At 42.3% G+C, this 21,386-nt stretch overlaps 1 protein-coding gene across 2 annotated transcripts in view; it reads left to right on the forward strand.

Annotated features, from left to right (window-relative positions):
- Positions 1-21,386, forward strand: part of ITPK1 (inositol-tetrakisphosphate 1-kinase) — a 121,644-nt gene that overhangs the window by 84,633 nt on the left and 15,625 nt on the right. For both annotated transcript variants that reach the window (XM_072337376.1, XM_072337377.1), the window contains exon 6: positions 20,179-20,277. In XM_072337376.1, the coding sequence (XP_072193477.1) occupies positions 20,179-20,277 (99 nt within the window). The remainder of the gene's footprint in view (positions 1-20,178; positions 20,278-21,386) is intronic.

Below are 21,386 nucleotides of genomic sequence, written 5' to 3' on the forward strand. Positions count from 1 at the left end.
TGAGTGCAGGTGCTATTTGCATGTGACAGATCTGGGGGCAGAGCTTGACAGACGCTGCTCGTCTTCTGAGTGTGTGGAAATCTGTGTACGTTCATGTCACAAGTGAGCCTGAGTCCCTGACTGTCACCGCTTTTCCTTTTGAGCTGGGGAAGGAGGAAGTCAATGCAGTTTATGTTCTTTTAAGAAAAGCTCTTTCTGTGAAGATGAGGGTGTGTGGATGACAGTGGGATTGCTTCTCTGGGCTCTTTTGAGCACTCAGGCATCATCCACACTAGGTGCTATGGCCGTCACCGTGTGAGGTTTTCTGACAGATTTCTGTGTTGTCACCTAGATTCCAAGTAGGCTCTGAGTAACCACAGTGTGCATATCCTTCTGTGTAGCAGTAGGTCTGTAGTAGTCTGTTATGCACAGCGTCTAATGCCTAGTGTGCTGATTCTTTGGCTGTTCATATAGTGATGTTTGTCTCACCATTTCAGACCACTTAACTATCACAGGCAAGAACGGTAGGAGGTACTATTTGGGCTTCAGCAGTGTTTTGTTTTCCCTTCTTCATTCATCAACATCTCCAGACTTCTGGTGTCCTGTTTTGGTCTCTAGGGAAGTTCTCTATTCAGTTAGCCTGAAGCTAGATGAAAAGTGGAGTGTTTTAAGGGGTGTGAATGCCATAGGAGACCTGATGGGACTACAGCTACCTCTCTGCCTCCACGTCTGCTTCTTCAGTGTTAAATTAAGGCCAGTGTCAGTGCAGGGTTTTGTTGACTGTTGACAGAGGAGGGTTGGTGATACTCAGTATGGGTTGCCATTCAAGCTATATTAAATGTATTTAATAAATAAGCCCTGGGGTATGAGTGTGAGGAAATGTGCACAGTGAACCACTTCTCTCACTCTCCTTTTCTGCCTCACTAGCTAATCCCTCTAAGTATGTACTTGTTGGCTTTCAAGTTTGATCAGATTGTGAGGAGCAGCCTCTTGGAAGAAGGGATCAGAGGAAGATTAACAGTGCTGCAGACTTGGTGTTTGCCACTCCGGCCATGTGGTTTAACTTTCTCCTTTTATAATGATTGTTATTGGGGTTAAATAAATGTTACAATCTTGAAAAACAATCCAGAAGAAGAGAGAATGCTTTGTAGTCTGAAACAAAACATATCTTCAGGGCTGGTCAACATATCAAGAATTTTAGATAGCATGATAATTAAAATTAATGAGAATTTAATGTAATAATCTTTACCCTGTTGGAAAAATTGTTTGGACAGAATGAAATACTTCATATGTTCAAGTCAAAGTCTGATGTCTGAGTTGACCAGAGAACTGATATTCCTGACATACGATTTATCCGTTAATTTTCTATTTCATTTACCCCTTGAGACCTCTCTGGCTGATGGCTGGCTAAGATGATATTGGGACAGATGTGCCATTTGGTGTAAGATTTACTGAAGTCTTTTTGACCTTTAATGGTGCAGAGTAATGATGCTTTTAGTGAAGGATTTTCTATAGCGGGGAAATGTCCATCTACCAAAATTCCCACCATCACCCTGCAATTTTAATGAGGTTGGAGAAGTCAGCTGGCTTTGATCTTCAGCTTCCTGAAACATTACGCTTAGGTGCAGCAGGCAAAGCCTAAAGCAGCAGCAGCCGCCCTCAGTTTCCAGGATGCAGAGCATGCTGTGTGTCACATTGCAGGGGCAGGTTATTTCTGTGTCATGCTTAAATCTAGCCTTGAGCATTGCACATTGCAGGAGAAACATAATTTTCTTCCAGGCCTTATCTTTTTCTTGGTAATGAGGTAGCTCTCATTGCCAGGCACGTGTTAGCTCACAGTCATAACAGCCTCTGAATTTACAGCTGCTTTTCAAGGTAAAAGAAAGAAGATAAGTTATGGAAGTGATTTAAGCAGATCTGGTTCATTTCACACTGCAGTGGACTGGAGATGCCTGTGTAATCAGCTGAGCACATCTCCGCTGAGAGAGGGGGGAGAAGGTGAAAGAAGGCTGTGTGGAGTTGCTCTAGGATTCAAAACCAGCATGTGAGCAGCCTCTTGAGGCTCAAACCAAATGGATCTGCTGTTAGAAAGCAGAGCCAACCAACAACAATCCAGCTACAGAATCCTGTTCTTAATTTAAAGTTTAACTTAAATTGTATCTTACTTCTAGTTATATATTATTTCCAATATTCCTAATTGGAATTTATGAGCAGAATATGTATGACATGGTGTTTTCCTTCTTATTTTATATGAGCCAAGTGTTGTTTTTGTTTATTTGTTTGGGGCTGGGGGAGGTGCGAAGTGCATTTAGGGGTGGGATAGGTTAAACTGATTCCCTGCAGGTATTGCACTTAAATGTTGTTCCCTGCGTACAACTCTTTGAGAATTGGTGTCTAGATACAGTTGAGGATGAGTGTCAGTCTGACCAGCACTGCCAAATGGAGCAGGGCCTGCTGTGTAGCTTTTGGGAGAATGAATCTTCTCCCTCCAAAAACAAGGAGGGAGGATTTACAATCTGAGTTAACAGTGTAGGTGTTACAGAACACCTCTTTGATGGCGACTTCTGACCAATTTTCTAAATTGCACAGATGGAATGTAGTGTGTTTTATGCACTGTAACTGTGTAAACACAGCTTCTCTTCTTAGCTAAAACTGCTGAAGTGCGTTTCCTCCTGAACTAAGCAAACTTTGGTAGAGAGGTAAAATCTGAGTGTTTCATAATCTTTTTAGACTGGTTTTTAGTTCATAGTGACTTGCTGTTATACTGTACTTCCGTATTAAAGGTAGGGACTCTGTTCAAAGGTAGAGACTGTGTTCAAAATCTGATCTTCATCTGCGAGTATAGTATTTTCTTCTATGACTTTTTGAAACCAAGTATATTTTTGTTTTCTTTCATACCATGGCTGTTCTAGCCTTGTAAGGGCTGTATAATAGCCTGAGATATTAGAACAACAGAAATAGCTTGCCAGAGATCCCAAAGCAAGCCTAGAAAAGTTTGATTTTTCTCCCAATCTTGTGCAATAAATACAAAATCAATCTGGATGTCTTTGTTGCTATGTCTCTCCTAAGGAGTCATCATAAATCTTTGCAAGCAAAGCCAAAAGTTTCCTGAGAGAAACACATGCTGTGTTAATGTGCACAATAGTGGCCAGGCCCTTTCTTTTCTACTCTCAGTACAGTAGCTTCACTAGGCAAAGGGTTTGATTGAGCTGAAATAGAGAGCTCCAAACTTGTTGAAGCAGCTGAGAGGAGGGTGCAGTGCAGACCTGTACAATTCAGAAGCAGCATGCCAGTGATGAGTGGGAACATCAGTATGTTGCTTCTTATCGTAAATATGAAAGCGGTAGGTGGTAAACTTAAAAAGTAAAATAAAATTATCCCATACCACATAGCTAAATGTAAGCTTGGTGCCACAGGATGCTGTGAATGTTGCTTTGTGTGGGTTCAAAGAAACAATTAGATTAGCAGCACTAAAACAGTGAGCAGATAAACCGTTTAATTTCCTAAAGTCCCTAAATGGCAGCTGTGATGTCTTGGAAAACATCACTGTAAGCTTTCTGTGTTTTTATGCCATTCCCTAGATGTTTTCCACTAGCTTTTCTCTCTGCGAATGTGTCCTGTGACAGTGAAGCATCATAGAATGGTTTGGTTTGTAAGGGACCTTAACGATCATCTAGGGCCATCACCCTGCCCTGGACAGGGTTGCCAACCACTAGATCATCATTCTGATGCTGGGTTTAAAAATAAATAAATAAATAAAAGCAAAAAATATGAACAAGAGATGCTGAAGATGTCCCTGACAAAGACTGAGGGTAAGTCAGTGGAGAAGCTAAAGGAAAATGCAAAGAAACTAAATGAATGCTAGGAAATGGTTTCTATGGTAGTGTGCACATACACATACTCCTCTACCACAGATTATACAGCTGAGTTTTCTTCCTTTGGAAGCATTATGAGGCTCAGCACACATGGAATATAAAGAGTGAGCCTCATAGTAGGGAACATAAACACCTTCCTGATTCCAGGTTGGATGGATCTTTTTTGTCTCTCTTCTAGTCAGGACTAGCATAAGCCTAAGGGCATAAAGAAAGCTAGACACATATTCCTTCACATGATGTGGTTTTGTGTTTCTAGGTTTCATCTCTGTTCACTCCCTGGATGCATTCAAGGCCAGGCTGGATGTGGCTCTGGGCAGCCCAGTCTAGTGGTTGGTGATCCTGCCTGTGGCAGCGAGGTTGAAACTGGGTGATCATTGTGGTCCTTTTCAACCCAGGCCATTCTATAATTCTATGATGATTCCTTCTGCTTGGTTATGCTTTAGTCAAATGGGTATCGAATTAAAAAGCTGACATATCTTAAGACTTCTCTGATGAGTATCTGAAACAAAATGCAGGTGAAGTTATTTCAAAGGTACGGGTACCTCCAGGTTGAAGCTGCTGGCTGAGCTCAGTGGGATTCTGCCTGTGAAGCTTTGGTGTGGAAGACCCCACTGTGTGCTGAGAAGCAGCTTTGAACTGCTCCTGAGCCTGAAGAGGTCTGAAATTTGGCTGACTGCATTTTAACCCCAGATTTTGGCAGCTTTATATGACACAGAACATGATGAACAGACTCGTGTCACAGAATGTGAGCACTTTTGAAAGCAGATGCGAGGGTTAAAAATAAAATGAAATTACAGTTCTCAATGTTTGGGATTTTTTTGCTTTTTTTGAGGGAAGGTGAATTAAAATGAGCACAGAGCCTCATGTATGTGATTATGACCTGTAAAAATGAAAATCCTTTAAAAATACTGAGTTGGTTCTTAGAAAAATACATTATTAAATGTGGGCACTGAGGCTTCTCCGGGATTTTCTGCTTAGTAGGAAAAACAGAAAGTGAAGAGCAAAGGGTAGGAGCTTCATTCATACCTAACTGGCAAACTGCTGCAAGTGAAGAAAAGATAATCGCCTATTGGCAGTGATGTCTCTGGAATGCCTTATATTTCAATCTGCTGCATGAGCATCTATCCCACTATCTTTCGCTCACATAGAAAATGAATCTCTACTTGTCTGTGGGAGACTCACAAAGTATTTGTGGGGGGAGAGCTTTAAAAATACACCAGTGTTACAGAAAATAGCATCAGTGTGTTGGCCAGCTGACAGGAATATATTTACAGAATATTCTGTTACTCAGGCAGGCTTAGGAAACAGGCATTGAGGGGAGAACATTCATTTCAATAAGGAAACTTACTATTGACAAAAGAAACATAATTTCTGTTTCATGGTATAGAGAGTAGGGGGTCATCCTGCAGATTTAAAAGCAGTCAGCAGCTAGCTCAGCCTCAGGAAGAAAGACCATGAGTGGAGTATAACACATGGAGTAGAGGAGGAGGTTGCATTTCAAAAGGTATAGTGAGCATGGCTCTCAGCTATTATCAGCCTGGCATAGAGGTGCCCTCAGCTTTACGTTCACCAGCAGTAGCCACAGCAGCAGCATCATTCTCAGGATTGCACTTTCCTCCTAAGGTGCAGGTTAAGTAAGATTCAGTCCCCACAATGCAGGAGGATTGAGCACCTGGTACCTTCAGTGATGGAGCTGCCTTGGCTTCCCAAGCTGGTTTTCCCAGTGGAACATTCATGTCCTGTCGTGGATAACCTACAGTTGAAGTAAGTGTGAATATCCCAGGTGTCCTGTCTTGTCCTGAAGCATCAGTAAATTCTGTCTTCCCCAACCTCATATCACCTCCATAAAATGGTGGGTGGATGGGGAAGGCTTGTTGGAAAGGAGGGGTCTCTCTGTTTGGGGGATTTCTTTATTGATGAGTCTTGGAGCCAATGCTTACTTTCCCTTAGTCCCCTGGAAAGGCAAACCCGTGTCCTTGTACTCCAAGTAGGACTACAGAGGGAATTTAGAGTTCAGGTCTACAGGGCATATTCAGTTGCTGCTGCCTTCAGTAATGATGGCAATCAGTGCTCTACACTGAGAGGCAGTTCTGTGAACTCTCATGTAGAGGGAGCAGCAGTGGGAGTCCTGTTAAACTTCATCTCTGCTCATACCTGCCTGCTCCCACCTGGGAGCTGAGCTGTTGCTTTCTGATGGATGAAGTACACAGGGCGTCTGCTCTGTGCAGTGCAGTGAAAACGGTCTGTGAAAGTAAATGTCGTGAATGTGTGAAATGAAGTTGCAGCAGTGACAGATCTTTTGTGTGAGTGAGGCAGGCTTACAGCTGCGTGCTCTTTGTCGAGGCCCCAGTTCAGTGTTGCCTCAGTCATGGCTGTGTGGCATTTTCAGAAGCAGTGACAGAGCCTATGCACAGCCAGCATCTCAGTCGTGTCCTTTGCAGCATTACCGAACCCACAATCTTCTTTTGTTCACAAAAAGCTTGGCACGTTCTCCACATTGAGTAAAATGCTTCTGACAGTTTCCTGCCTTGTACTCCCCTATAGGCTGTGCAGACAATCCTCGGTAACCTAAAGAGACTACTATTAAGAGCTTGACGAAAAAGACTGAAATGTTGACGTTACGTTCCCAAAGACAGAAAAATATTGGCATCTGCTATGATTTTCTCATTCTGAGCTCTGATTTGTTTCTGCTTTCTCAGTTCAGCAGTGCAGTCAGTTTCTCTTTCTATGCAGATGCCATGAGGAGGGCTCGCTGCATCTCCTCCTGTTGTTGTGCTGGGACTCCGGGCTTCCCAAGTACAAGCGCCTTGTCAGGCTGCTGCTTCATATGCTCCTGCCTGGTGCCAAGTCCTGTGTCTCCTCTGACTCCTATTACGTGTTGGAAACAGAATATTCCCCCTGCTCTTGGAGGGAGAATCCCCCTCGAGCTGGCTGTACGTTGTCATTTGGCACAGGGTGAATGAGTTTCTGGAATTGTCTGTACAAGTCTCATGTGTCCAACTACAGTGTTTGGCTGCTGTGGTCAGGGCATAAATGTGACTAATAGTCAGGCTGTCTGGAACAGAGCAGAGACTGGTACTGCCTGGGTTTGTGCCCCTGTAGGGTGCTAATGTATGCTTGTTTAGAATACATAGAATTCCTTTCCTGGTGTTTTTCCATTTGTTCTGAGCTGAATTTAGCAGCACTGAAAAGCAGCAGCATCCTCTATGTTAAATCCTAGAGAGCAGCTTCTGATGTCACGTATCGAAGGCTGTTCCTTGTGAGATAGAAATGCATTGGTGCTGCTTTTTAGTGCACCATTGGCTTGTACAGCATCCTGACTGCAGCAGCCTGATACCTTCTTGTGCCCTTTTCCCCAGTAACGGGAAGAAATGGAAATTACCCAGAAAAGCTGTATACGCTTGGTTTTGCTGTTTCCCACATGGCACATGGGTTTTTGCTAATGAATGGCGCCAGTGCTGGCCTCAGGGAAGAGGAAGAAAAGCTGAAATGGTCTTGTCAGGGCAAATCCACGGTCTCAGAAGTCTGGTGTTTGCATAATCTCATCTTCTCCAAATACGAACTGAAGTCAGAAGGAGCAGCCTTCCTGCTCCAGTGAAGTGATGTTTTGTACAGTACGTGTCAGGCTTGTTTCCGAAGTGCTCTGAGCACGGATGTGCAGATCCTTGTGTCTGAGACTACAAGAGCTGAGCATGTTTGTATGCCTGCACCGTGCTGGTGACAGTTACAATTACGTAAATCATCTGCTGGCACAAAGACCAAAAAGCCGCTGTGTGGTAATCACAGCAGTTCAAGAACATGAAGTGAAAACCTAACAAATGAGCATGGCTTGAGCTTCCAGAAGCAGTAAGAAATCTTACATAAAGCATACAGCATTGATTCTTTGTTGGGCATCTTCGCACTTCTTAGTATTATTTAGGATCATATTCTGCATTTTTTAATGAACTAACGTTTGTAACCTAAAGTACTTATTCAGTGTGCTGCTCATGGCTTTATAAACATCTCCACTGCATTTTTTTTACTTCAATATTTGTTTCCTTTCTCTGTATTTAACTACCTCAGCGAACACTGTTCAGCTGTTGCACTGTGAGTGGCCTAGGAGCTGGGAAGCTCTTGGTTCAGGTGCAGTCACACACAAAAGATGAGTTCCACCCCATCTTGGAATCTTCTGTAGGGGAGTCCTCTCAGCGTTTTGTTTCTTATTTTGTATCTGTAGAATGGAGTGGTGATGAGCAGCGCCTTTGTAAAAAGGGGGTAATCTCCAAATGAGAGGTGCTGTGTGAGAACTTGGTAGAATTGCTGTTACATTCTGATCCTAACCTGGTTCTGAATCCTTTTGTTTCTCTGCTCTGCTTACTGAAGGTCCACTTCAGTATCCCTAACAGTAACGTAGAAGTCCTGTTGGATAGTCCAGGGATGTTGAGAGAATCTTTGATGTATGTGAAACTTTTCCTGTATTTCGAAGCTTATACAAATGAAACATATACAGATAGAAGCCTGCATTTTCTATGAGCATTCTTTCATGTGCATTTTAGCTGGCTGAAATGTTTCATCTTAGTTACTGCTATTGCCTTCCAATATATATATATATATAAAATCATTGCAAATACAAGCTAAAGCTAACTCATTTCATTTGATAGGAGTCAGATTAGCAGAGTCTTGAATGAAAGACATGATTGCATCTCTCAGAAATCTACTAATTGCCATGGAAGTATTTAGCTTTCCCAGAGCTACAGACATGTTTGGCATTTTGGAAATGCTGTTGCCATGAATGTCTCTGTTATCACCCCGACTTTGTTCTCACATTCTCAGTCTGTCAGAAAGAAAACGACTTCCCAGATTCCTGAAGCCTGGAAAATGGTCATTAAATACATGAGACAAAAAGGAAATAGCATGTCTACTAAATCAAAGATGTTTTATACAAATCATGATGGGTCATGCTGAGAGATGTCTACTTTGTTGAGCTTAGCAATGTTTCCCTCCTTGAAAATTAGCCAAGAATTTAGCTCTTTCCATAACTTTCTAATCCACCTACACAGCAGAGTTGAGATCCTCTAACTGGCATGTTGTAGAAATCCAGTATTTTTCAGACCGGATAGTCCTTAATGCTTCTCTGATTACAACATAATGAAGAGTAGAGTTTAGCTTGTGATTTTACTTATCCTGTTAGTAACTCATAAATTCTTTTGCGCAGGATGTGTTCTGTGTAGAGTGCAGAATTTCAGCACGCTTTTCTTGCCACCCACGAAAATGTAGGTGGGAAGACAGTCGAGTGTGAATGAATTCTTTGCTTCTCAATGAAGTGCATTTCCTGAAGACAAAGGATGTTTCTTTTCCTTTGGAAGAGAATCTGGTGAAAACTGGGAATTGGCACTGAAAAGAAGTGAAACTTTCCTCTTCCCTGATCAGATACTCTGAGCTGCGCAGTACAGTGATGTTTCCTAAATGAATGTCAGTGTGGCTCAAGACATCTTCTATTGGGTCTTTCTCTAGATCACTATCATGCATCCTGACAGTGGGTGTTATGGAAGGGGAAACCTTTACCTGTTCATTATAAACTCTTAGTGGTTCCAGCCCCCTTTGTAAGGATTAGTTAATTATAGAATTATAGATTGGCTTGAGTTTGAAAGGACCGCAAAGGTCATCCAGTTCCAGCCCCCAGCCATTGGCATGATTGCCAATCACCAGATCAAGTACTAGATCAGGCTGCCCAGTGCCTCATCCAGTCTGGCCTTGAACACTTCTGGCAACAGGGTATCTAGAACCACTCTGAGCAGCCTGTTAATGGATGGATATGAGATAGGTTGTCCTTATAGGAGTCTGCGTCCCCCTTATTCATCAGTGTAGGTGCAGGACTTCTAGGGAATTATGGATAGTTAGCCACGAGTTGAAAAGCTTCACACACTCACTCAGCACCCTTCATTGTTTTACCATTTTACGCTACTGTATTTTAGGTCAGTTTTCTTTGATTCCTTCCTGATATTTAAAGCTTCTTCCTCTTGAGGTATTATCAGTCTTTTTTGTGTATACTTCTTTGAGAAGGCTTATATACTTTAGACATTTCCTTACATCTTTCAAATTGTTTGATTGAAGAGGAGAAATGTGAAAGAGATCCAGCCATCCAGGGAAGGGGAAGAAGGTGAATGTGTAAGCTTGAGTTCTGGCAGAGCTGGCTTGAGGAAAGACCTGGTTTTAGAGCAAACTCCAAAAGAGTTTATCCTTAAGAAAGTGCTTAAAAGGGTGGCAGTGTAGGTTAGGGAAGATTAGGAATATGGTTAGATAGGTAGGGGAAGGTTAGGAATGGCAAAGGGTGTGAGCTGTCAGTCAGAAGAGCAGATGAGGCACTGGAGTGAAGTGTCCTGGGACTGTTGGAAAGATGGAACGGGCTGGAGGTCCCCTGTGAGGTCAGACAAGCACAGTGTGAGGACAGTTTTTTACCAAAAGGACCCCTGGGTTGAGAGATGGTGAATTCTTTGCTACATTCCTAACAGCAAGGAGAACAGGAGGATGATAATGAAGAAGAGGCAATTATATGTAGAAAACAGTAGTTTTTCAGTAGTACTGTAATCTGTAAAGTAAGAGTACTTCCCATAAGCCTTGAATTCTGGCTTGAATTTGGTTTTATGCGTCACAGAGACAGCTCTTATATCAAGCCTTAAACGGATAAACCAGTTCCAAATATGTGTATGCTTCAGTATGTTTGGTCCTTATGTCAGCAGATGGGAACTACTTGCCAAAGCTGGTACAACTCCTCCACCCTAATGCTGTACAAAGATACATAGAAAAAAGTCCATACCAATCAGTTATGCAGGAGGTGGAATGCAGGATTAATATGTTATAAGCAAAAAATTCATTAAGCAGCAGCAAGCCTGTGCCGAGGAGCCCAAGATGAAACTGCAGAGACATACTTACACTCAGATGGAACGGGGCAGTATTTTCATTCTCTTTTAAACAAGTAAGATTGAACTAATAAGATTATTTGTAGCTAATCATTGCTGAAGTGGAGAATGTGATTCAGGAGACTGTTTGTCCTGACTAGCATTGCTGGATAGAAACTGAGCAAATCAGCCACAAGCTCGTTGTCATTCCTGGGCTTTATTTCAGGGTGTTTTTGCATAAGGATATCTCCTCCACTCTTTCTGTTGTGACTCTTTGATGGAAGGTGTTGGCAGGTTCATGAATTTTGGCTTCATGTAGTAACTGAGACCAGAGAAGAGTGTACGTTTCTTTGTGTATTCAGAGTATACAGGGCAGCATAGTTGAGTGCAAGACAGAAATACACATTTCAGTGTCTGCATTCTTCTGCAGTCACTGGCTTAGCTGGATGTGACTGTGATTAGTCTCAAATTATTGAACACATAAGGTAAATAATGGTCCATGAAAACAAAATGGCTCCTGGGGTAGCCAAGAAGAACTTCTAATCTTTGCCTTCCAATAGCTTCACTTAGTTGCACAGTGTTTTGGTCATCTGTGATGCAGGCAGGAATGCTGCAGTGTCTACCCAGTGCGTTTTGTAGTTACTTAGAAAAAGAAGAGTGCAAGGCCATCTGAGGACTTTTTAAAGGAAGAAATTAACACAGTGTAAACAGAGTGGTGTGTGATCATTCCTCTGCTATATAGTTATACTAACATAATTATAACAGAAAAACATGCACCAACAAAACTTTCCCATGTAGAGAAGTCTTTGCTTTTTTTCTTTCTGGTGTTAAATAAAAATAGCTGTAGCTTGTTTGTTTAAAGTTATTTCTTCTTGGTGGGTTCAAAGTGGGCCCTGTCCACTCCACTTAGGAGAAGCCATCAAGTCGCAGCTGTGCCTAACAGCCTTTGGATGTGAGCCATGTTCCAGCTGTGCCCATGGCAGGCAAGTGCAGAACTGGACCTTCTGAGATGAAAACCAGCGTTCTGTTAGGAAGATTACGTTGTTTTTTTAAATGGCTCAGAATTGCCTACAACCTCTTCTTCAAATGTTATAGATTCAAAAATACAGAATATTAGTTTGGTTGTTCCTTCCACCCCACAAAGTGAACCATGAGCATTGTAGGAGATCAACATTCTGCATGTTTGCTAATCTGAACAAAGACATTGCTAAGACAGGAAGTTACCTTTTTGTCACGTGTAGATTTAGGGTTTGAGTCATTTGCGTATGTTGTTGATTTACTTGGGTTTCTCCATCCTTGTTTAAAGATATATTTGTCTCAGACTAAACAGTTGTTTCGCCTGTTGTTACTGAAATACTACATTGTTTTCCTTCATTTAATGATGCAGTGAGGAAACCATTGCTAGCACGCACTTTTGTTCTGATAAGCTGCTTTGCATAATGAAATACAAGTGAAAACAGTGGTCACTATGTCTCTGAAAAATCCTTTTGGCCTCGCAGCCCCAAGGTGGCCCCAAGTCATTAGGTTTGAGATAGGTCTGCAAAATGTCTGACTGGTGGTGCTCTGCTCAGTTGCTTTCAGCCTCGCTCACTAATACGGTGATAGTGATGTGCTTCTCCGATTAGTGTTATCCCAACATCTTGCTGTGTTCTGTAGATCTGCATATAAGCTCTTGCACTGCATGGTGTGCTCATACACACGTGAGATGGTGAGGCAGTAAGGACTAAGTAGTTGTTCACATTTTCACCTTTACCAGTTGTGTCGCCTGGACTAGAAGCCGAGAGCTGTGCTCTGCCTGCTTTGAGCTGGAGCAGAGCTGCTGCAAGGGCTCTGCTCTGGAGGCTCCATCTGTCTGTGGTACATGATGATCTCACATGAGGGCCCTTGTGCTAATGCCTTTCCTTCAAGTTCCAAGGTCTAACAATGTATTTGCAATACTATCTGGTGCTCCCTGGCCATGTTCAAGCAGTATGTGGTTATACAGGTGAGTGCAGACCATCATCTGCTGCTCTCACCCACCATCTAGGTGAGGGGTACCTTTTTGGTACAGCTTTATCACTATACAGAATAAATCTTACAGTTTCAGCATAGGTGGTTCCAGCAGGTTTTCTCTAAACTTTGTTATGATTTATCAGAAATTTTTGGTTAAGATTGTTCTTTACACAGCACCTTAGAAGCACCAGGAGGTTATATCCTTCTTCTAGAAAGTGGGTCCATTTCTCCCATTTTTGTGTAGCCATGTGTGCCCAAGTGACTTCATGAGAGCCTCTGCGTATGCTGCTACTGAGAAACCTGAAAAGTAGGAAGGGAAGGAAGCATGTAGGTCGTCCACTTTTGGTTAATCCTCCTACACTGCTGGAAACAGGCTTTAATTCAGGGGTACAGTAAGAATGTAGTATAGCCAAAATGCTGCTTTTTACAAGCACCTGAAATAATGTATTTTAAAAAGAGAGGGGAAGTGTAGAAGAGTTGTGCTGTCTCAGTTCAAGTGCAAAGCTTTCTGTCCCTTGTGTTTGCACAGTGGTCGGTAACTGCTCTTACCCACTGAAATATTAGGTTATTTGGTGATCAACACACATAGAATCATAGAATCATAGAATTACTCAGGTTGGAAAAGACCTTGAAGATCATCAAGTCCAACCGCAGCCTAACCAGTACCCCATCTCTAAAAAAAAACCAAAACCACTCTGCTAAATCATATCCCTGAGTACCACATCCAAACGGCTCTTAAACACATCCAGGGATGGCGATTCAACCACCTCCCTGGGGAGCCTATTCCAGTACCTAACCACCCTTTCTGTAAAGAAGTTCTTCCTAATATCCAACCTGAACTTGCCCTGGTGCAACTTGAGGCCATTTCCCCTCGTCCTGTCACTTGTCACTAGTGAGAAGAGACCTGCCCCACTCTCACTGTAAGAACCTTTCAGGTCCTGGAAGACGACAATAAGGTCTAATCTCCCAGTTGTTCCTCTGATCTGTCTCCTTAATGGAATGAGATAATTTTTCACCTCTGAACTTGTTGCATTTCTGTGAGCTCACATTGTTGGCAGTGCCAGTGAGCGAGTTTCACCACACGTCTGTTTTAACTTAAGGCAAGTCTGTAGCTGCACTGGTGTGCTTCCAAATACCCTTGAGGCTTAATCACAGTGAGTAAGCTGAATGTTTGTTTGCAAATTGCTTCTTTCAACCTAACTGCCTGAGAAAGGCGAATTCCTTTCTTGGGAATCAGAAAGGAGCTCCCTTTTTAGTGAGGAGACTGGGCATAAGATGAAAATCTTGATTTAAAAGATTGGAGAGGTCACCGTGCAGATCATAGCTTTGCGAAATGGTTATCTGTGAAGAAGAGCTCAGCAGGGGAACCTGGGGGAACATCCATCAGATTGCCTTTACTTTGACTTTCTCCATTATATAAACTTCTGTCACTGCTCTCCAATGTAAGCCAAATTCATTATTTTCAAAAGCTGTAACTAGAACTCCTAAACTGCATGCAAATGGCAGGTTCCTCGGGAGTCTTTGGATACTTATTTATATTCAGTTATGAGATTTCCTCACTTGGCCCAGATGCTTCAAAATCACCAGCTTATTAGACATGAAGGCTGTTGCTTCTGCAGATGTTCCATTTAGCATAGTCAGTGCACAATTCCGTGTATTTAAAGCATTGGCAAAGTTAGCATCATGCCCCCAAAGGTAAGTTTGCTCTGCCCTCTTGTGTCTTTGGAATATGCTGCTAAGAACACCCTGGATACAACTGTTTTATTGTAAGAATTGGCTTAATCCCATGGTTATCCAGCTATAATTTGATTCTTCAGTGACACTTATGAATCAATGTATATTTGAGCTAAATCTGCTCTGCCAATATTTCACACAAACATAGATTTCTGAGGGGAGGCAAAAAGATCTATTTATTTTTATAGAGGCTTAAGCATCTTCATTAAAGATTGGCTTTTCACACTAAAAGAGGAAGTTCCGAGTTTGATGAGGTCTGCTGTAGATCTTTTAAATAGTGTAAAGCTTAACATTTGCTCTTTGAGCATTTGATGGCAATAGATCTAAGCCAGTCCTGCTTTTGACACAGGTGTTGTCCTAGTTATCTTAATGAGTGTTTACAGCGGAAACCAGCACTTTTCAAGAGCAGCTTTGTCATTTTTCTGTAGGAAGTTATGTGTGATGTGGAGATTGTGCCCCTCATTTCTTCAGGAAACAACTGATAGCCTTTCCAGCCACTGAGAGAAATTCAAGAGTGCTCTATTTGTAACTGCTAAACAGAATTAGGGGTCACACCTCTGTATGCTTCGGGACAAGACTGTAACATGCCCAGGGGACCCCAGACCTTCTCTTGTGCTGCATTAGCAAACTTCTTCATCCCTCCACCTGCTTCAGAAATTCATTGTAGTGACTCCTTTTACCCTTCTTATCAGTGTGTTCATGGTACCTCCAGGTTGTAAATAATGATTCTACTTCTAGTGAGCCCGATGAGAAGAAAAAAAGTATTCCTGAGTAAACACCTTTTGTTTTTCCAGTATCTCTCCTGGGATTCTGGTTGCTGATGTTTAAAGTGAAGCTTTAAACAGGCAGTTTGTTCAGCAGATGTAATAGTCTTGGTAGCATCAAAAGTTCTTTTCCTTTAAACTCTCCTTAATGTAACTTCATAAGTCATCCCAGCCCCACAGAGAGGCAAAACCTTCTTCCTCTTTGCAAATGGGAACTCTGAGATAAGATGTGGCTGGTAGTCATTGTCTCATTGCTGGTGTTGACAGTAAGTATCTGTTCCTCAGTATGTCTCCCTGCATTAGGTAGATGATGAATTACTAGGTTGAGAGAATTACAGCATAGGAACATGTGTTGAGACTGTGAATCTGATGTTTAATAGGCACGCTCAAGGTTCATTCCTAGCCACGGGTTTTGAGCTATTCTTGCAGACAGTCTGTGAACCTGAGCTGTTCCTTTTTTAAATCCTTTTCTGGGGGAAAGGAAATGCACTTTTTAATTCATGAATACATAGCATTGGGCCTGCCGTTCATTTTTTGTTGTTTTAGGTCTCCAAAGTTGCAAATACCACAGAAATCTGAATAGGAAAATATTTCATGGTTTGTCTTGTTCTTATGGTTTAGGCTTTTTTTGCAGCTGCCTATGTGTCAGTACTTGATAACCATTTATAGTACCAGGACCATTGATCCTCATTGAATACCATCCAGGGTCTGTCTTGTATGGTGCTGTCACAGTGGTTTCCATTTATTATCACGTAAGGTTTGGTTAAACTGAGGAGAGACATGTATTACTCTTATTGGCCCTTTATTTGATTTATCTACCTGCTGCATGGCAGTGTGAATTCAGCACTGGACTTCTCATACCTTCTTTCTTTTGGGGACTTGGGTATTTTGTAATTGTTTTGCAGTCTGTCTGCAGGCCACCGATGGTGCACAAAGCCTGGGTGGGGGACCAGTGCTCACCACCTCTTGTTTGAGTGAGCCCCAGGCATTAAGGTTTCAGCCAGTTCTCAAAGCCAGAAAACCTTTTTTTCTCCAACCAGCATTTACTCTGCGTCTTCCACATTCTTTGTATCCCAGTTTCTCCTGTTACCCTCATTGAACTTCATCTAGAATAATGCCTGTGTTGTTCCATGGGATTGGATCACTGCTCTTGCAAAGCTCATGTCTGGTGCCACAGATCTGCATAGCAGGAGGCCGTTTTTGTCTGGCCCAGCCATCATTCATGGCCTGGTAATGCCTGCTTTCCTGATGGCTTCAGAGATCACCCATTGCTCTGTGTTTGCAGTCAGCGTGATCTCAGCCATGGTCTCCATGTGGAAGCGAGGGACGGATGAGCTCAGTGTAGGTAGCAATGGAAGGACAGAAATGGCAGTTAATAAAGTTTAACATAGAGAAGAAATGGGGATGGGATGGGGGAAAATGTAGAAAATTCAAAAGAAAGAAGGGAGGAAGCCACCTGAGATCATGTAATCACAAAGAGAGAAAAATATAAGGAATATGTAGAAAATAGAACACCACAAACTATATACCAAGTCGTACCATAAATTTAAGGACAAGGATAGCAGGAGGGATACAGTGATATTTTGACCTTACATTTAAATACGATGTGTTGTTTCTAACAACAACAACAACAAAGAAATAATGCTACAGATGTTTTTGGTATTCATCTGAAGCAAGAGCTGAACCGTGCCAAGTCTGAGCAGCCCTTCCTCATTGCTGTCAGGTTGGCAGCTGTGAGTTGACATGGCCTACCTGTAGGGCCAAGTTTCCAAGGGCAGGTCTCTGACAGACCACCGGGCTCTTGGAAAAAACAAGGAAATATAACATTGTAACCGTGCCCTACAAAAGTATGTAGCCTCTTTTAGCACTGCAGATCTCTGACACATGGAGATTTTCCTTTCTGATATCTTCGTTCACTAAAGGCCGTGTGAAGATGGGGCTGATAACGATGGTTATCTGCTGGTCGCGTGACTCAAAGCATGCACCCACTGTGAGGAGGAAGTTCCTGAGTTTTGCTTTCCAGTCTGAACTGGAGAGTATAGAAATTGTGTTTGTTACAGTCTCCTGAGAACTAAAGGCACTTGTGCATTGCCAGAGATGGAAGATGCGGTAGCCTTTTCCAAAGAGTCAAGGTCAACACAGAGTTGGTGGTAGGGCCAGTCTTCCATCTTTCATTCTCACCTCTAGACTGTTATGTTCATTTGTTTGTATGTTTATTGTTTCCTTTTTAACAATGGTTCCCCATGGTGACTGGTCGCTACTGGCTTGGGAAGAGGTAGCAGCAGCGGCCAAGCATCTTGCACCCAACTTGAGCTCTGTAGGATTTTACTGTAGGTGCTGTCAGCTGTGGGAGGTGAAGGGAAAGTTATATGTGCTTATGGCTATTTGTTGCACCACATGGAATGTGTGGTGTAATTTTGTGCTGATTAAACCCAGTTTTGAGATTGAGCCTCAGACAGAATTGTATGTCTATCCTGGACCTCAGGGCAGAAAAGGTGTAGTGAGACTGCACTCACTTTGATAGTAGGAGCTCAGTGATGAAAGAAAGCTTCAGAGTTTGTTTGCCACCTTTGGAAGGAAGAAAGGGTCATCACTGACTGATGGAGAACTTTTATAAGCTGACAGCCACCTTCAGATTTGCAGTTAAACTCAGAGCAGCACTTCTAGCTGTAGGCTGTATTGAAATCTTGGGTTGGTGTTTGTCCTCAGGTCTAGTTGTGAATTAATGGTTTGTTCGAGCAGTTTTATTGAGATGGAATTGCCTTCTTGGTGGAGAAAATGCCATTGCTGTGCAAAGTCTGCTGGAGCACTTTGAGATGCTAAGAGTCTTCTCTGATAATTTTTGTTGATCCAGGTGGTCTTTTCTAAGTACAAGGTCAAAGAGTTTACTGTTTGTCCCTTCCTTCATCTCCCCATGCAAGTGTCACGTAATTGGCAGGAGCACTGAAACCTTCCTGTCTCCGATTGCTGTTTGCAGGGGAGAGCAATGGAGGGAGGTGAGATGGAACCATACATCCCTCTTCATTTGCACTCTGAAGGCAAAGTTATTTGTGAGCTGTAAGCATATGGGTGGGAGAGCTGCCAAGGCAAAGTTGCTCCGAAGTATCTGTAAACTAAATCTGATTCTTAAATTCATCCAACTAAGGAAATTTCTTTCACTCTGGCAAAGGCTTGTAAATATTGCAGTACCTGTCACTTTTGGATGCTGCTTTCTGTTTTCATAGCAGCAAACTGAAAACTTTGAAGTCTGGGATGTTTTGTTTAAGTTTCTAAAGGTTGACCTCAAAGCATCGATGTTTCTGCTCCTTTCGGGATGTATGAAAATAGTCTTTTTAGAGAAAAATTCTTGCGGCAACAGTAATGCTAAAAGCTAGAGTTCGTATGTTCTCAGAGCACTGAAGCAGCTATTGAGATCTGTATATCAAAGTATAAAAAGTTCTGCCTCTTATTTTCAGTGTTGCTGTTTCCCCTTCTGTATGAGAGAAAATGCATAAATGTATACTTAAAATGAAATGAAAAGCATTAATCCTGACAGTGCTTATTGAGTAGCTTCTAAATATGTAGTACTCTGAGAGTATACAGTTGATTTTAGCTGGGGTTTTAATTCACATGTACTTCCTAAGTTCTGTATAGCATAACCTCCACCAGTTTGGGTTCTCCGTGCTCACTGGGATTGATGTTGATGTTAGGGCATGTTTTTGCTTATTTCCAAGAAAAAATGCTGGCCAATATAAACCTGTGACCTGAGTTTGTTAGGTATAGTTGTTCCCATCAGGTATAAAGGCTTCACATGGTGTCCCTTGAAATAAGTCCTATAGATGAGTTTTGGCAAGCCCATTCTAAACTGTGGTTCCATATTGTCAGCTGGCTTGAGTTATGACTCGTTTGTAACTTCAAAGTCAATCTGTCCATAGTTAAAACTCAGTGGACACAGTATTTTAAGACTGTCCTATTTGAGGAGCTAATTTAGATGGTTCCTCTTGTCTGTGGATGTTCTTGATTTGATTTTGTAAATGTGTGTCAAGCTTTTGTCTGAAAATTTTTGGTCTCACTAACCTGTTGCGGAGCTGTAGCTGAAGCAGAGGTCCTCTTTACACTCAAATTGAAACCCAATCCTCTTGAGAGGTGGTTTTATGACTGAGCACTTTGAATCCTACTGTGCCCTCCCTGCATTCCTGCTGCATGCCTTGGGGAGCTGAAGTTCTACAGCAAATAGAACAAAAGTCATACACCACTTCAATCCACTGAATCACTAAGAGGGCTCTTGCGACTTCAGCCATCCCACAGCCTCATCTGAATAAGCACAACATCAACAGTGACTACTCTGTTAAATTTTACCAGGGTGTCTTTGTTTTTTTTCTCTTTAATCGAAGTCCACTGAACAATCTTGCCAAGGTGTCTCCATGGAAAGCAGTGTTCTATCTGGAGCTTTGCTGAACCAGATGAGCATTGCTTTCATGACAGAGATGTCTTAATCAACAGTGAGATGTATTGCATGTCTCTCACCTTGCCTGAAATACATCCACACTGGAGTCTGCTGCGTGAGTGGCACTCCAGTAATCCCTGCTTTGAGAGACTGCCTGCTCCCACCACACTTGCTAACCATACAGGTTTCTGTAAAATGCTAAAAGCTAACATCCTTATGTCTTTTTACTTCATTGGCTACAGCTTGTGCAGTCATGTATTTCTGAGTGAGTAATGATTTTTGCCTACCTACTTGAGAAAATGTAGGCCTCTGTATATTTCCATTTTAGTTTGTCCAAAAATTGGCCTGGTATCTTCTGAAATGTTTCTAGAATTGCAAAATCATGTCTGGCTGGTAGTCTTTCTGATGCTTTAATATCAACTGGTAAAGCATAGCTGTCTATCCAGAGCAGTTAGTTTGAAGAAAGCCTGTAAATATGCATCTGAGAAGCTATACCACTGGTGTTAATTTGGGCTCTTTTTGTCTTGCAGATGAGAGAATCTGTTCACCACCCTTTATGGAGCTGACAAGTGCCTGTGGAGAAGATACCTTGCAGCTTATAGAGAAGAATGGACTGGCATTCCCATTCAGTATGTATATGGATTTTTAGTTGGTGCTTAAGTTAGGTTTGGAATATTGCACAGGCTCCCCCAAGAACATCATGGCCAACACTGCAGGAGAGTGTTTCATTGCCAGAGTGTACAGGCTGTTAAAACATTCAGATGCCCTGAAGCAGTTTGATTGGAACGTGGAATAAAATTCCTCCCTATCCGCTTTTGTTTTGCATTTTACTGATATTCATTACTTTAAACACCTCTCTACAGTAAATATGTGCTTCTGGGAAATGCTAGTAGTTCTAACAAAGTTAGTCTCTTATTGTACAAGAGATTTTTCCTGCCAGCTACGGTCTTTATTTTTCCTGAGAAAATCATTCCCTTGCTGACTGCCCATTTTTCCACCACCCCTCCCTTTCCATGGTTCAAGCTGCAAATTACAATTTTGGGGGGTGGAAGAAAGAGTGTAAAATGTATATCACAAACTCCAAGGGCCTACAGTCTCAACTAGCTGCTGTGACCTTGTTGTGCTTTTTAGCAGGTTTTGTTGTAGGGCTTGTGCTTTAATTTATTCCTTAATTTGATTGTTTCCGGTATTAAGTGAGCTGAATTGGTTAGTTGGTGTTTGTTCCCTTGGTGTTTGCCTCATTTGTTAGGTTCACAGGTAAAGTTGTGTGGAAAAAGCATCTTTTGCCCTCGCTGCCATTGCTCTCCTAAAGGAGTCACCTGAAACTAGACCGGAAAGCGGGAATTTAGAACCCACTGAATGGCTTTGACACCCCTTCCTCACCCCGTGTACACCGTGTTCTCTGTACGGGCTGGCTAGTGATGGTCCTGCATAATCTGTGTACACACAGAGGGTGGTGATGTACCAGAACAGGTTGCCCGGAGATGTTGTGGATGCCCCATCCCTGGAGGCATTCAAGGCCAGGCTGGATGTGGCTCTGGGAAGCCTGGTCTGGTGGTTGGTGGCCTTTGCAAACCAGACTATTCTGTGATTGTGTGTATTCAGAAGGCCTGAGTCAGTTCCTCTAAGTGATGATAAAAGTAAAAAAGTAAAATAACAAGAGTGACATCGTGGGAGTGCTTTTTCCTGATTCTTTTATTTAATTTCTTTTCCTAAATTATCCTGCTTTCCAGAGCGT

The sequence above is a fragment of the Excalfactoria chinensis genome, chromosome 5 (assembly GCF_039878825.1).
Source record: "Excalfactoria chinensis isolate bCotChi1 chromosome 5, bCotChi1.hap2, whole genome shotgun sequence".
NCBI classification, from domain to species: domain Eukaryota; kingdom Metazoa; phylum Chordata; class Aves; order Galliformes; family Phasianidae; genus Excalfactoria; species Excalfactoria chinensis.